At 35.0% G+C, this 16,127-nt stretch overlaps 1 protein-coding gene and 1 pseudogene across 2 annotated transcripts; both read right to left on the reverse strand.

Annotated features, from left to right (window-relative positions):
- Positions 1 to 2,050: 2,050 nt before the first annotated feature.
- On the reverse strand, positions 2,051 to 5,787 carry LOC132157931 (uncharacterized; annotated as a pseudogene).
- Positions 5,788 to 7,209: 1,422 nt separating this feature from the next.
- Positions 7,210 to 15,566, reverse strand: LOC132158585 (casein kinase II subunit alpha-like). Of its 2 annotated transcripts, none has more exons than XM_059568041.1 (15): positions 15,501 to 15,566; positions 14,315 to 14,404; positions 14,121 to 14,199; positions 13,490 to 13,618; positions 13,177 to 13,288; positions 12,994 to 13,095; positions 12,720 to 12,770; positions 12,575 to 12,634; positions 12,287 to 12,370; positions 11,897 to 12,007; positions 11,644 to 11,745; positions 11,367 to 11,467; positions 11,069 to 11,217; positions 8,807 to 8,896; positions 7,210 to 8,369 (listed from the first exon to the last, which is right to left on the reverse strand). In XM_059568041.1, exons 4-15 carry the CDS (start codon positions 13,588 to 13,590, stop codon positions 8,245 to 8,247), a joined length of 1,188 nt encoding a protein of 395 aa, XP_059424024.1. In that variant the 5' UTR covers positions 13,591 to 13,618; positions 14,121 to 14,199; positions 14,315 to 14,404; positions 15,501 to 15,566; the 3' UTR covers positions 7,210 to 8,244. The 2 variants fall into 2 exon arrangements, with proteins under 2 accessions (XP_059424024.1, XP_059424025.1); XM_059568042.1 differs by lacking the exon at positions 15,501 to 15,566 and adding an exon at positions 15,242 to 15,366.
- Between the last annotated feature and the right edge of the window lie 561 nt (positions 15,567 to 16,127).

Consider the following 16,127-nt stretch of genomic DNA (forward strand, 5'->3'; position numbering starts at 1 on the left):
GAAAAACCTTTAGCATCATTGGAACCTTTCCATTCCACAAAAGGCTCTTTAGATTTTAAAATATTCTTAACAAACAGATTAAAAAAAAAATAAGAATAAAAATAAAAAAGGTTATTTTAAGAACTGTTCAATAATTGTTCTTCCCTTTTGGAACCTTTAGTTTTTAAAAGCCTAATATGAACCTTGAAAAACATACTGTGAATTTTAATTAGTTTCAAATTATAATTAAAAAACAATTATTAAATAATGTTAACTACATTTTTCTGTTAAAACTAAAATTGTATTATTTGATCTGTAAATCTGTTCTTGTCATTGTGTGGTCGTTTTAGATTTTTATACACAGAGAAAAATAGTGCAGTCAATTCAGTAAATTTTACACATAATTACAACTTTAAATGCATTTTACACAAAAAATTTACTGAAATGAGTATGAATGAATATTTTTAAAGTTAGATTGTCCCCTTTCGCTTATAGTTGCCTCACTTGTAACCCTGAATGTGTTGTTTCCCCCCTGAATCAGCATTGTAACATATAGTACAGTCGAATGAGCTTCGCTAGATTTTTTATCCCAAATAAAAGTTGAATCAACACAAAGTGCAGTGGATTGACCTTAACTTGATTTAGACCACTTTAATGCTTTTCATAACGGCCTTGTAAGAAGTTTTGTTTCATATGATCTATGTCTCTCATTCAACAGGATTAGTTGTAATTTGATGGTCTTTTGGAGATGAATGTTTCTTCAATAACCTGCTATATTACAGCAGCTGTGAGTGGAGTTGTTTTTTCACAATTGCTTTGAGTGAGAATCTCTTGTAAATCTCTTTAGACATGCTGACATCTCTGTCACGATTACGAGTAAGAAAAAGGCTCTCCGAGGTCTGGTAGAGTTGATGAAGCCTGCCATAGTCGAGAGACTGTGTGATTTATGACCCCGACAGGACGCCATCGAGCCAACGGTACCTTTCATACAGTCAGTTGGACACTGATTGTGAAAACCCACCAAAATCAACACCGTAGGACAAATAAGCACCCACGGGAACGAGATCTATATGATAAATGGAGAAGAGAGTACGATCTGTCTGATAAACGGATAGGAAAGGTGGATCTGGCCGACATATTAGACACACTCATCACCATCGCGTCTATAGAGCTGCGAGCTGTCTTGTCATAGCTGATAAATATCCTCTATTTGTCTGTCTAAAACTACATGCTGAACGATTTAATCATTTAGCTCTGTTAAATCAATGATAGACTCGCAGCAAGCCGTTCTGTGCGAGTTGGGACTAAATTTAGCAGATAAAGCACCGTTGCTAACCTCTGACCTGAAAAAAGCCATTTAAATCTTTTAAAATACTGTCAGTGGGACACAAATCAGTTCAGTGGAATGAATGGAACATTAGTGCCATTAACTGCATATGGAGAATGTTTAAGGGCATTTAAACAAGGTGTACTATGTAGTAAATATTGGTACTTAGAGAGAACCATGGTAAAGTCGGACACTTTTGTAGCTTTTCCTTGCACTTTCTAAATGCCATATTACCTGACATTACACTTTAATGGAAATTTTCAGATGTATACAAATGATCCAAAATACTAAATATAAGGGGGAAGGACAGATATGACTAATTATTATTATTATAATCATACAAATATTATAAAACATTATTTAAAAGATTATTAAAATGATGAATACCATTAATGATATTATTAATATTACAATTAACATTTTCTTTTTAAAACTCCCATTAACATTCTCTCTATGCTAATAATAATAATTAGTAATAGCAGTAGTAGTGGTATTGTTGGTCTGATACAATTTATTATCTTTTTTATTTTATTTTAATGTGTACTAAGTTAAGGAGAGGCTGTTTCAAAGTAATTTATTTCTTTGATAAAATGTATTTATTTATTGTTAAAATTACTGTTCATATACATACATACATACATATATACATACATACATATATATATATATATAATTATTAAGTCAAGGAGGCTTTCATAATCATTTATTTATATTTTCAATAATATTCACATCTTACAGACTTAAAACTGATTAATAATGATTTATTTATGCAAGTTCAACAAACAAACCAAGAACAAATTAGTTCAAATTGACATTGAAATCACAGTGTCAAAAAACAACAACAAAAAGGTAGATATTGGGCAAAAAAGATAACTCTCTACAAAGGAACCACCACATATTCCAGCATCTCTCTGCTGATGTCTCTGTCCAAAAGTTCACTGTTGACTCTTTCTGGACTATCTAAATCCAGCTGTGCTCTTGGGTTGTTGGATTCTCATATTCTCTTAGTGGGACATATTTTCTTCAGCTGGTTCTGATAGCTCATCGAGTCCTTTTGAATCTTCTGGTCCACATTAGGGGTATCCAGACTGTTGTTCTCTTCCATGAGATGTTCAACAGACGTTTCAGTGCATCCTGGGATCAGATCGACCAATTCCCTGCTGTCGTCCAGTGTGTCCTGGTCAGCGGCATAGTTCAGTTTCGCTTTGATTCCTGCACAATATTTAATAAGAGTCTCATTAGCAGTTTTTGTCTGATTATTTTAAATGAAAGGTTTTTTTTTAGTGAACTAACCTGAGATTTGTGTCTGAGACGTTCCTCGACCATCATCACCACGTTCTTCACTGTCTGGTCTATCCGGGGTGTCCACAGACTCTGGGCTGTCTAAAACCATTGCCCTTCTGTGGCTCTCCTGCTGGGGTTTATCAGTATCATGTGATATACCAGACTGGCCTTTGAGGTTCATTCTACCGGCAGAACTCTGAATTATGGGATCCATCTCTTTCATAAAGTCCAGATTGTGTCTGCCTGTGTCTGAGTTGTGTTTTTCTAACATCTTCCGGGTGCTTGGAGGTCGGTATCTCCCGTCTTTATCAGGTCTGTCCATTTCCTGACTACTAATGTCCTTCATCACTGCACAGAATTGTAAGATGATATTTTGCATGATAATTCCAAAAAAAGATTCGATTTATTTAGTGAGCCAAAACATGAATTATTTACAGACCTTGTGAAACTACAGTTTGAGTTTTATAGCTTTAAGCTATAAAACTCAATGTAAACTTAATTTATGGTTAGCTTTAAGAACCATAAATACTCCTAAAAGTTGACAAATGTAAAATATTCAAGTTAAAATAACTTTTTTATTTTAATACATTTTTAAATGTTTATTATTCTTGTGATGGCGATGCTGAATTTTCAATAAATATTTCTCATTATTATCTTTGATGAATAGAAAGTTAAAAGGAACAGCATTTATTTACCATCGAAATCTTTTGTAACATTCTAAATGTATTTATTGTTATTTTGGGTCAATTCCATGCATCCTTGCTGAATAAAAGTATTAATTCCTTTAAAGTAAATAAAATCAAATAAAAATCTTACTGACCCCAAACTTAGTGTATGCATTTAAATATTTAAACATTTGCATAACGTCTAGCAGATCTGAGCACATATACAGTATAAAACTACATACCTGTTGCTTTATCAATATGTTTGTTTGAGTCCTCAGTCATGTCTATGTCCATGACAGTCCTGTCCATACTCATACTCTCTATATTAACACAGAATATCACATCAGCAGATATGTTCATAAACAGTAGCAGGGTTAGACCAGATAGAACTATTGCTTACCTGCTGAGTTCCCATAATGCTCCTGTAATGCCTTTTGTGTGTCTGTTGTCCAGAGTATGTCAGTGAGTTTTTTTATTTTTTTAATGAAAAAAAAGTTTATTTCAACAATCACATTAAATCCAGCAGCATACCTCTGAGTGTTGTTCTCAGCTGTAACCTCTTGTCGCTGTCACCATCTGAAGCAAACCATATACTGAATTAGTTACATGCCTGCAGACAAATTATGATTATATATTTTACAGGCTGGAGTGTTTTTGTCAAATAACATCTAAAAGCTTGCATGCAGAAGTAAAGTGAATACAATACAGGTCTCTACCTCTGCTGTCTTCGATTGATGTTCTTTCTGCTAATCTGCTGTCTGTTTAAAAAGGAAATGAAGAAATAATAAATATCTAAACAATATATACTAAAGGTTTTAGTCTATGTTTCATGTGTTTTACTTGACTGATCACCTGAGTTGCTCCTCTCAAATGATCTCTCTTCAGCAACATCTTAGGAAACATAAGTTGGACAGACCAAAATCAGTAGACAAACTAATATTCAAACAGAAGTCTTTTTATTGAATTGGATAGAACAAATTGTTAATTTACCTGCAAGATCTGCCAGATTTGGTTTGGGTGTTGTATTGGAAAAGTCTTGATCAATTAAATCACCTTTTTAGGCGCATTAATTTTTAAAGCAATATATCCAAATATGTTTTGATAAAAAAAAAGAAATAAAATAAGAAATAATAAAACATACCAGCAGAGTTGACAATTTCTGGGGCGTTACATTCAGTACATAGAGAGAGAAAATCATGTTAAATAAATAAATGTCATGTATAGGACTGTACAGAATTTCTTAAATCATCAATCATACAGGTCTGAATATTGCATCAGTTTTTCCAGCACTGTCTAATTACTGACCTGCAGTCGGATCGTTTGGATGTACAGGATCCAGAATCTTCTCTGTTGCTAGATCCATTTCTAAGGAAAAAGGGGTGTCAGAGGTCAGAAACCAAAAACCAGTAGCACAGCGGACTTTTTCTGATAGAGTATTAACTGCTATTCCCCTTCACTTCCATGCATCAGACTCAAGAAAGATCATACTGAAGAAAGAATTCACAGACCTGAGAGCTGTGTTGGATCAGTGTGGTCAAGAGGCAGATTCATTTCAAATGCATCTGAGGAGAGAATGTACAAAAACACGATAAATAATAAATGTAACATTAATTTAAATAATCCCTTTAGCAGGAAAAAAAAAACATGCTCAACCTTCCAAAAACATAACAAATCTTTACTTCTTTCTAAAAACACAACTAAAATGAGTTTACCTCTCATAGCTGCTGAATGTACTGCGTTTATAAAGACTAGAAGAGTCAGGCAGATGTTGGTCCTGAGCCAGGAGGGAGAACGAAAGGGAAAATTACAACTTTTTCTAAATGTCGATGTAAATGAAACATAAACACACATTTAATATTGTCGAGCTGTCTCTCCATGCGCAATATCATTAATTTTTACACCAGCACTCATAAAACAGTCCTACATATTTGAAAACTAGTGACACGGATCTTGTATTTTATTATGGAAAATCCTGACTAAACATATCGCAACAAAATTAATCCAAATAAAAGGAAAAGGGAGTATGGCAACTTACAGCTTCATGGTGAGTGCTGATGTCCTTCTGAAGGGCTCATGTGCCATGTGCGGCTTTATACGAGTGCAGGTCTCTGATCTGGACAATAGGGTCATAGATGACCAGTTACAGGGACACTGGAGATGAGGCCTGAGAAGCCAACAAAGACCTGTTTTACTCTGAATGCCAGGTGTGTTGTATAGTAAGGGGATGCATGGCCGAATTCACCCCATGGCATTTCCTTCCCTTCACAGAGATCCACTGAAGGAATTTGTTTGTGCCATTGTGAAGAAATAGGAACCCATTATACTAAAGGCTTCCATCAGTATATTCATTTAGCTTATATACTTCTCAAAAAAGGTTTTCAAGTAACAACTGAGGAAAATGTCTTTATAAATAAAAAAGCATATCATCAGAATAGATCTCTAGACTGAGGATAATAAAGTTTAGGATGAATATAGGTCAAGTGAGACATTTTCTGATCATTTGTCATTGGTTTTAAAATGGTATTACATTTGTTTAAATGACAACCACCACACAATACACAATTTAATATAACACAATTAGATAAAAAAAAATCACAATTTTCTCAGGACTTAACAGCTTGGGACACCTTCAGTGTAGAGACACTTATATTTAAACAGAACAAAATTAAATTGGAAATGTAATTATTAAAACATAACACATGGTTCGATCTTCTAGGCTTAGTTAAGGTTGGAATTATAGGAAGATTTTAGAACTGAATAATGGTTCTTTGGTGTTACTTTTAGTAAGAATAATGATTAAACTTCAGTGCCCAATTTTAGCTCTAATTAGTAACGCTTTCAAACAAAACTACTAAATGTTCTGTAAGAACTTTTGTAACAATCCCAGTTTGTTAATATGACATTAAAAATGGCTTTAAAATAAAAAAAATAAAAACAATTCTCTTATGTCCACTAGATGGCAGAAAAAGCTAAAGAAAGAATGTGTAACGCATTGGACTACGCCACAAACGTGCAGAACCCTTTGCTCCAAATGTCAACTCGACGGCCAGGAAAAACAAGACACATGAAAGACTGAACAACTTTCTAACGCTATTACACAAGTCTGTTACACATACTGGCTTTTTAATGCATGTGTCTACTTGATTTTTATTTCGTTTTATTCATGGTCCATTTACCTTAGCTTTTGAAACTTAGTAAAGCAAAATAAAGTTTAAAACTATTTACACTCGCAATTTGCAAACATTTTAAATCAGAAAATGAACAGTTAGCATAAAATAATTAGTTTGACAATTTGGTGAAGGACTACAATTTTTAAGAATATTTGTCTTTGTGTGCGACAGCAACTTTTTTCACAAAATTGGTATTAAACGAACGATTAAACCTAGTTTTCAACGACAGCCAACAATTGTTTCCTTTTTTATTATTATTATTAAAATCCATATAAATGTGAGTGAGGTAGCCTGTTTTTCCCACCTGACTTCAAACATACCTTTTATGTTCGGACCACTGTATTAGCGGCGCTGCATTAATATAAACGTACAGCTAAATAAAGCAAGTGACATGGTCTTTTTACTTAAACAATATATTTTCTCTTTTAAATGATTTATAAAACAAACAAAAAGAAATCTCTGCAAAAGTTTCTATTGCAAACTTTAAATGAATGAATTTACAATACAGTAAAGAGATTTAGATTTGAACTCGTCACACTGAACACAGGCAGAGGACAAACAGGAGTTCAGAGCTAGTCTTTAACATCTGGTTATTTCACTACTAGACAAGAGCAAAAGCAAGAACAATTTAAGAAACACTTAAACAATTAAGGTATTAAAGATACAGTTTGTCTAGACAAAAAGCTTTGGGAGTGACACAAACCGTCCACATAATATTCTTGTTTGTTCTTCAATCAGCCCAACTAAAGGCAAACAACAGGAAAACACAAAATTGAGTGCTAAATTGACATTTCACCTGTTTAATTGATTAAACCGTGGGGTAGAAAGAAATGTGTGCATTTCACTGAACAGTCGCCTCTCAAAAGAAAATTACAAAAATTCTTCATAGTATCAAACAAATGTCTGAAACTTCTTAAAAACGAAAAACAATTCCACTCATGCGTACACACACACTGAAAACTGAAGGTAACACAAAAATTGGCAATTATTGATTGTGTTACTCAGTAATTGGTATAAGTCCTTGAACAGCAACTAGTGAGAGTTTAACAAGATCTGGGACCAAATCCAATCAACCTGCAATATACAAAGAACCAGCACAGCTGAAACAACAGAGCATCCATTATTGGTAAAAGACTGCTTTGTTACACAATGATCCAACACAAATCAGAACTGTTACAGTAGTTTTGATTGGATCTGGGCTTTAGTCTAAATGCAGAGCTGAATCATGACTCGAACTTCAAATCTGCATTGTCTTGTCCCTATAATATTCTTCAAAACCAAGGATCAAATCACTCCTGGTCTGCATTCATACTCAAGAGGTTCAATTTATGACACAAGGTTTTGTGAACTTTGTGATCAAGACTCGTTCTAAAAACAGGGACTAAAATCCCAGGTACAACAAAACAAGTCTCCCAAAAAACAAAATAAGTCAGTAAGTGAAATGGTTTGAGCACGAGAACGCTAGAGGGACATATAAAATTAATTTTATTATCCTTCTTCAGGTGGACATTTAAGTGTTTCTAAACAGTCACGGCGAGTGAAAGTTCACACCCGTTTGCTTTTCTAACTCACACAGACAGGTGCAAAAACATCATGGGTTTCTTTGAGTTCACAAACCCCCAAACAACACCTCAGGAGAAAAACAAAATGGTAACTTAACATTAGTTCGGTGTTATTTGCAACATCATAAAAATAGCCACAAATGAAATCAATGCCCCCCACCCCCTCACCACTGATTCACAATTCCAAGCAGGCCCACAGAGAAGAGAGACGGATAAAGGGATGTGAGAAAGAGGGGGGATGTTGGGGCGGGTGGTGTTCAGGGCTGGGCTCCAGCGGCAGTGGGCACTTGTGTGGCCATTGTGTTTGGGGCAGGGATGACTGGCGAGCCAGCGCTGATGTTGGCGATATTGGGCTGTGTGCTCGGAGTCATAGAGGTGATGCCTGCAGGGTGAAAAACACCAACACATTTAACCTAGTGCATGTTGAAACCTGAAGATTTCTCTTAAGAACATTCTTGGCCAATGATTTTTTACCATAGATTCAAGTCTCACCCAATGAACATTGTCATTTTCTCACCCTCATATTATTTCAAAATGGTAAGACTTTCTTCTGTGGAACATAAAATATAATATTTTGAAAAAAATGCTTGTTTTTGTCCATATAATGAAAGCCAGAGGGGTCCAATATTGTTCTGGACTCCACTGACCTGCACTGTATGGAGTGGGGAAAGTTAAAACATTCTTCAAAATATCTTTTGTATTCTGCAGAATAAATCACTCAGGTTTGCAGTGACACGAGGGTGAGTGCATGACAAAATGCTCATTTTATGCAAAACATCCAAAGAGGTGAAGTGCTGAGGAGAAAGGTAAACGGTTTACCTGCCATCGAGCTAGAAGAGCTGACAGGTGTGGAACTAGCAGCCATTCCTGCAGCTGGCGCTCCTCTGCCTTGGTCTTTAACTATAGGATCTATATACAAAAACATGAAATACATTATCTCAAATATATGACAAATTATGACATGAAGTGTCCATCAATGTGTACATTTCCATCTGAAGCCAGTTATACAGTTACATTGAAATGTACTAACCAAGGGCTCAACAATAAGCAGAGCCTTGTCCTTGTGTGATCAATTCTATTGTTTTTGCCCATAGCATTTTATAGCCATTAAATCTTTAATGTTGTTGATCATTTACTTGTGAAAGTTCCATTGAAATTGTATTAAATTAAACAAAAGTAACATTACCTAGCTGGTTGGCAGATAAAGTTGTTAAACTTATGACGACATCATAAACATATAGATACAAACAAACAAATCAGTAATCTTAACTACAATACGTCAATGTGAACATAGATGAGGTTTTGAATTTAGAATTGTCAGAGTTCAATTATAGCTATCAAGTGGGCTAGGGTTACAATTTATTCTGGATAAAATAAAATAAAATTTAATTGAGGTTTGTAAATCATCTGAAAGACAAATAAATAAGTTTTCCAATGATGTGTGGTTTGTTAGCATAGGACAACATTTGGCTGAGATACAACTATTTGAAAGTCTGGAATCTGAGGGTGCAAAAAAAAAACGAAATACCGTATTTTTCGGACTATAAGTCGCACCTGAGTATAAGTCGCATCAGTCCAAAAATACATCATGATGAGGGAAAAACATAAGTCGCACTGGACTAGAAGTCGCATTTATTTAGACCCAAGAACCAAGAGAAAACATTACCGTCTACAGCCGCGAGAGGGCGCTATATGCTGCTTAGTGTAGGCTACAGGAGCACTGAGCAGCATAGAGCGCCCTCTGGCAGCTGTAGACGGTCATGTTTTCTCTTGGTTAATTTCTCTTGGTTCATGTCAAATTAATTTTGATAAATAAGTCGCACCTGACTATAAGTCGCAGGACCAGCCAAACTATGAAAAAAAGTGCGACTTATAGTCCGAAAAATACGGTACTGAGAAAATCGCCTTTTAAGCTGTCCAAATGAAGTTCTTAGAAATGCATGTCACTAATCAAATTAAGTTTTGATATATTTACAGTAGGAAATTTACAAAATATATTCATGGAACATGATCTTTACTTAATATTCTAATGATTATTAGCATAAACTAAAAATCGATCATTTGTGACCCATACAATGTATTTTTGGCTATTGCTACAAATTTATCCGTGATACTTATGATTGGTCCGGGGTAGGGCTGTGCAATTAATCAAAATCGAAATCGCGATTTGAGACGTTGCGATTTGCTAAATCGCAAAAGCCTGTGATGTGGACGTGATATTACTCTGTTCCAGAGCATATGCATGACTGTCAGCCTTCAGTGACAGTCCTACTAACCAATAGAGTGAGTGCACCTCTGTTCTCCGTTACAACAAGGAAATTTCAGTAATGGATTTACACCACCGAAAAACCCTTGCTGTAACTCTGCTACAAGATTTATTTACGAAGAAAAGTTAAATAAAACTTTTGGTGCACCCCGTTTTTCAAAAACAACGGGTATTTTCACCCTGAAGGGAGCTGATTGAGTCGGTTCTTTTCACATGACCTGGTGTGTTTGCTTCATTCTGAAAAGATGAGATGTTTTTAACTAGATGTGGTGTAGACGCGCCTGGAAAAAACAAGCGCGTCTCTTCCATTATGAGCGCGCATACCGCATTTGAAATAACGAACTTGAGCACAAAAAAGACGTGATGTGAACGCCCCCTTCTTCGGTCAAAATGTTTACTTTCGGTTAAAGGTTAAACAGTCAATATGAGCATCTCTTACTGGCATATACACGTAATATAACATACAAAATTCATTTTAAGCCACACAAAGTTAACATGTTGGTATTTCTTGCTCTGAAACTGCCATAAAATAAGTTTATTGATCTTTGAAAAGGTGTACATCCGTTAATATGCCATTATCATTATATTAGTTGAAACTGGTCTTAGAACGACGATATTATCATTTATTGCGATAATTTCTTGGACAATTTATAGTTCAGCAAAATTTGTTATCGTGACAGGCCATTATTCACTAAATGCTCAATGTGTATAATAAATTAAGTCAATTTATTCAGCTGTGTATAAAAGAACACACATGCAAGAATGTACATTGCATTAGAGACTGGAGAAGCATTCACAGGTTTTCATGAACTCACAGAAGTAAGGGTGGTCCATGGCCTCGCGGGCCGTCAGTCGGGCCTGGTGGTCATAACGTAGCAGCTTGTCCAGAAAATCCAGAGCCTCGGTACTGACCAGGTGCTGATTCTCACTGTGCACAAACCGTTCCCATCTCTTCCGGGAGTGTCTGGGTAAACAAGTGAAAAATGGTACAAACATGATTACACACAAACAGACACACACACACAGAACTATGGAGATCATTTAAAACAGAATACTACTTTTTATCAACTTGATAAAGAGTCTATGCTGATCAACACTGTATTAAAGTCATACCTGCCCAAAATGTCATTAAAGCGTGGGTCCAGCTCAATGTTATATTTGTCAATGTAATCATACAGGTCCTCAGTACCCAGAACCTTTGCAATCCGAACCAACTAGAAAGAAAAATAACATCAAAAACTAAATTCAAGAGACAAATAATAAAAGCACCCAGCAATTTTTTTTTCTACACAGAAAATTTATGAATTCATCAATTGAATGACTGAACATCCCTGCTATAGGTTTATAATAAATAAGGCTGTTTGTGCTAAATCAAAAATAAATGTTTGACCTGGTCATAGTTGTCATGTCCATGGAAAAATGGTTCCTTCCTGAAGATCATACTGGCCAGCATGCATCCAAGACTCCACATATCCAGACTGTAGTCATACATCTAGATACAGACCAAAATATTTTTTACAACTAAGAAAAATAAACTGAAAATCATTAAATGTGAAACTTTAACGGGATGAAAGAAAATTTAATTTAAATTAATTAAAATTAATGTTCAAGAAAATTAAAATCCTGAATTTTAGGACACTAACCTGATAGTCCACAAGTAGTTCAGGGCCTTTAAAATATCGGGAAGCCACACGTACATTGTACTCCTGGTTTGGGTGGTAAAACTCCGCCAAGCCCCAATCAATCAAACGAAGCTTTAAAATTCAACAAATCAACAAATCAAAATTAAAAGGTCAATGAGGTAATTTTATTCAGCAAGGATTTACCTTTTTACTGAAAATATTAAGCAGCGTGACTGTTTTTAACATTGATAAGAAAACGTTTACTTGAGCATCAAATACACATACTAGAATGATTTCTGAAGGATCATGTGACACTAAAGACTGGAGTAATGGCTACAGAACATTCAGCTTTACCATCACAGAAATGACCAGAACGCTCAATGTAGGGTAAACTCTTAACTTGGCCAATACCTTTCTGTGCTCATGGTCGATCATGACATTGTGTGGCTTTACGTCTCTGTGCATTATTCCCATACTGTGGCAGTAGTCGAGAGCCTGGGGATAGAAAAGCGGAGATAAGAATTAGATCCTACATAAATTTGAGCAGAGCACTTTGGCACCGTTCAAACTTTCAAACCTAAACTATGGGCAAAACTGAAACCATGACCGACTGTTAATGGATGGCTTTGTTCCATGATATCACTTCATAAATGACCCACTTTTAATTATTTTTATTTATATTTTTAGTGATCATCTTACCTTAAGAATTTCATACATGTAGAAGCGGATGTCATAGTCTGATAAAGTTTGATACAGTTGCTGTGAAGAAAAAATGTATTTACTACAACATCAAATTAAACAAATCATCTATGGAGGGGTGTCAAAAAAAAAAAAAATCTCTAACCTTGAAGTCTGTGTTGTTAACATGCTCAAAAACCAGTGCTGGTGTTCGGGACTGTACATTGAAAATAAAGCAGAATGGGTTTTAAACCTGATGGCACACAAACAAACTGGCACATACATATATATATATATATATATATATATATACTTTGCCAATGCATCACGGTTCCAAGACAATAAACTAAACCTGCAAGTCATTAATAAAAAGAAAACTTTGTCTTGAAGATAGGAAACCAATAGAAAGTAAACTCCCCAATATTATATCATAAACATACCACAGGATCCTTTATGATGTCTAAAAGCGTTATTATGTTGGGGCCTCCTCTCAAGTTCTCCAGAATTTTTATTTCTCGTTTAATTTTCTTCTTTTTCACTGGCTAAAAACAAACAAACAAACAAACTGACATATCTCCGATCAAATCATCTATACAAGTGTGAATGCAAACATCCAAATATACCTTGAGTATTTTGACGACTACTTTCTCATTGTTAGTGATGTTTATGGCTTCAAACACTTCACTGTATTTTCCCCGACCAAGCTTTCGCACTAACTGATAGTCATCCTGATTTCTGCAGAGTAGAAACAATGTGAGTTTAACACACTGAACGTGTCAAATATAGCATTAAGTAAAAAGCAGCACATTTGATCCAAGCCCCTGAAAGAGAGCAACAAAAAAACTATCCACAGGGATAATGCTGCATAATTATAGGTCAAATTGGCTATTTATAGTCTATGGCATTTAAAGGTGCTGAAAATTCAAGAGTACGCACCCCCAGTCCACCACATGGGATTCATAGTCCCAGTACTCTCTGGGTCGCTGTGTGTTTACATCAGGGTAAACTCGAGAGCGACTTGGGACAGGGCCAGACATATTCTACACAAGGTATTCCCTGAAACACCTGGAAAGACAACAAAATATTGCACTGAAAGATTACAGGATGACCAAAAATATGTTTTACAAATTTAACAGTCGAATAGAACAGTAAATAAAAATTATGAATTTTATGATCTAGAATGGGGTTTTCAAAATGGGTTAAAATAAAAATTAATTGTAAAAAAAAAAGTTTAAGGGGATCCCTAGAAATATTTAGGGGGGGAAAGCGAAATATATTTTATATTTAAAATAAATTTTAAGTTAAATAATAAGAGAACGAATAAGCAAATAAATTAACAAATAAAAACATCTAAAAGTACAGTCCTATAATGAATTAAGAAAAATTAACCTGATAGAAACCAATTTTTTTTTTTTCAATCAATACTGACATTACTTTTAACAGTATAAAAAATATATATTTTTTATTTTTTTTAAATAAAGAAACCATATAAATGCCTTTGAAATTTTAGGATGGTCTACATTAATTTCATAAAGACTCATATATATATACTTGTACAGGTTATTACCTTGGAGGGTTCCTCCGAGCAGCAGATGAAAGGTGGAGCTGATGAAGGCAGATGTGATGACTTTATGGTGGAGCATAGGCTACAATATAAATAAATAGGCCTGTTAAGACATCTGATAAATCAAGCAAACTCGGAGTAAACCACTTTAATTTGCAATGTAATATATTTCCAGAAGCGCCACACGAACACCACACCTGATTGTAATATGAATGAAAGAGGACATCCAGAAGCTTATTCAGGAGACACAGCAATCCTAGAAGTCATTCCTCATGGCCCTCCAGATGCTGGAAAACACAAAGATGTTGTAAACTTTAGACACAGCTGTGCAACATCAGCCTGGGTATCAAAGTACAGATTCAAGGACCAACGTCCATTAATAAGCAACCAGGTCTCTGTACTGCCATATAGTCAATAGACTAACAAATTACTGTTCGTGACAAGCCTTTTGATCTTACTGAATTAATTCCTAATTATTAGAACTACATAAATGATTTAAATTCAAGCGGGGGTGGGAGAAAAACACACCACAAACACATAAAAGCCTAACTAGGGATGATATTTAAGTACCGCCAAGATAACGAGGAACACAAAAACATTTTCCTTTAAATCAATATCTTGTTTTGAGCCACAGGCCTTATGCTACAGCCAAAAGAAACCGGGCAAGCTCAGTGGATAGTTTATTTGCATTCCCAACTTTATCTACATATAATCCACATTATAAATTAATTGCAAACGAGTCTTATAAGCAATATAATAACAGGATTTCTCAGAATCTTATTATTAGCTTCCAAAACAGCTGTTAGCCAGCTAAGTTAACCGCTAAATAGTATAGCGTTTGCCACGCCTAAGTCATTTCTAAAACATTTTCCGACGCATTTAGCTAATTTACCCTCTAAATTATTTATTACATTGTTAAGCACATTATATAAGCATAATTTATTTACTATATGAACACAGGGCTAAATATCTTAATGTTTTATCGCAGAAACGTTGCTAGCCGAACGTGGCGCGACACGCAACAACAAAGCTAACGTCGCTAGCTACATTCGCACAAAAGATTAAACAAATTTATACAAGAAAACAAAAAAACAATTCATATTCATGAGAATTATTAAACATACACAAAGTTAATATTTGTGTTTAATCGGACATGAAATCAAATAGTCCATTTATGTCTGTTTTTATAAAGAATACACGACGGGTTTAGTGGTTAGCAAATAGCACTGGCACGCTCTAACTGTGTCGCCAGCAAATAACACTATGTATTCACATAAGCATGTATTAGTAGCGTAGTGCATTACGTGTGTCCTTATCTGAAGGAAATATTTTAAAAGTCCAAAAATACAAGTATCAGTAGGTCGTAAATGCACACTGCATTACCTCTCGGCGTCTCCTGGCAGACAATATGGCGGATGCTGCATTGAAGAAAGGCTGCGTATCAATACCTAAAACGGGCTGCTCGAAAGAAAAAAAAACGCTCGGAACGCGCATGTGATGTCTACGATGCTTTCTACGTAGGGAGCTCACTAGGTTTTTAGACACGGTCAGAAAGAGAGAACGCACAGACACACAGACAGACCGGTTTCTATAATATGTTGCATATACATGGTGTACACTCTGGGAAAACCTGTTGCCATTACAAAACAGATGGAGCTAAATAGGAATGTTCTTAAGGAGAGACGCTGTACTAGAATAACTGTCAGATTTAATGAAAATCTAAACTGATGCAAGGGTTAGAATAATACACCCATTATTCCTCTAATAGAGATTTTATGATTACTTGTTACCATAAAAACAGTAACAATTCTATTTTATAAAATGCATACATCAATAACAACTCAACGACTGGCACACACTCGTGAGAAACACCAGGTCTTTATTAAATTTTTAAGTAATCCAGATTTCAGATTGAACATCTGTTCCAATTTCATAAAAGAGCAATATGTACATCAATTAACTTTTGTTTGTTTGGCATTAAAAATTATGAATAATGCAATAATGCCAATC

Source organism: Carassius carassius, chromosome 15 (assembly GCF_963082965.1).
Source record: "Carassius carassius chromosome 15, fCarCar2.1, whole genome shotgun sequence".
NCBI lineage: Eukaryota > Metazoa > Chordata > Actinopteri > Cypriniformes > Cyprinidae > Carassius > Carassius carassius.

Coding starts and splice junctions, on each gene's coding strand:
- LOC132158585 (XM_059568041.1), bottom strand. CDS start 13,590: ATGTCTGGCCCTGTCCCAAGTCGCTCTCGAGTTTACCCTGATGTAAAC. Junction 12,008..12,286: donor TCGACCATGAGCACAGAAAG/GTATTGGCCAAG, acceptor TGAATTTTAAAG/CTTCGTTTGATTGATTGGGG. Junction 8,370..8,806: donor CTCTTCTAGCTCGATGGCAG/GTAAACCGTTTA, acceptor TTCACCCTGCAG/GCATCACCTCTATGACTCCG.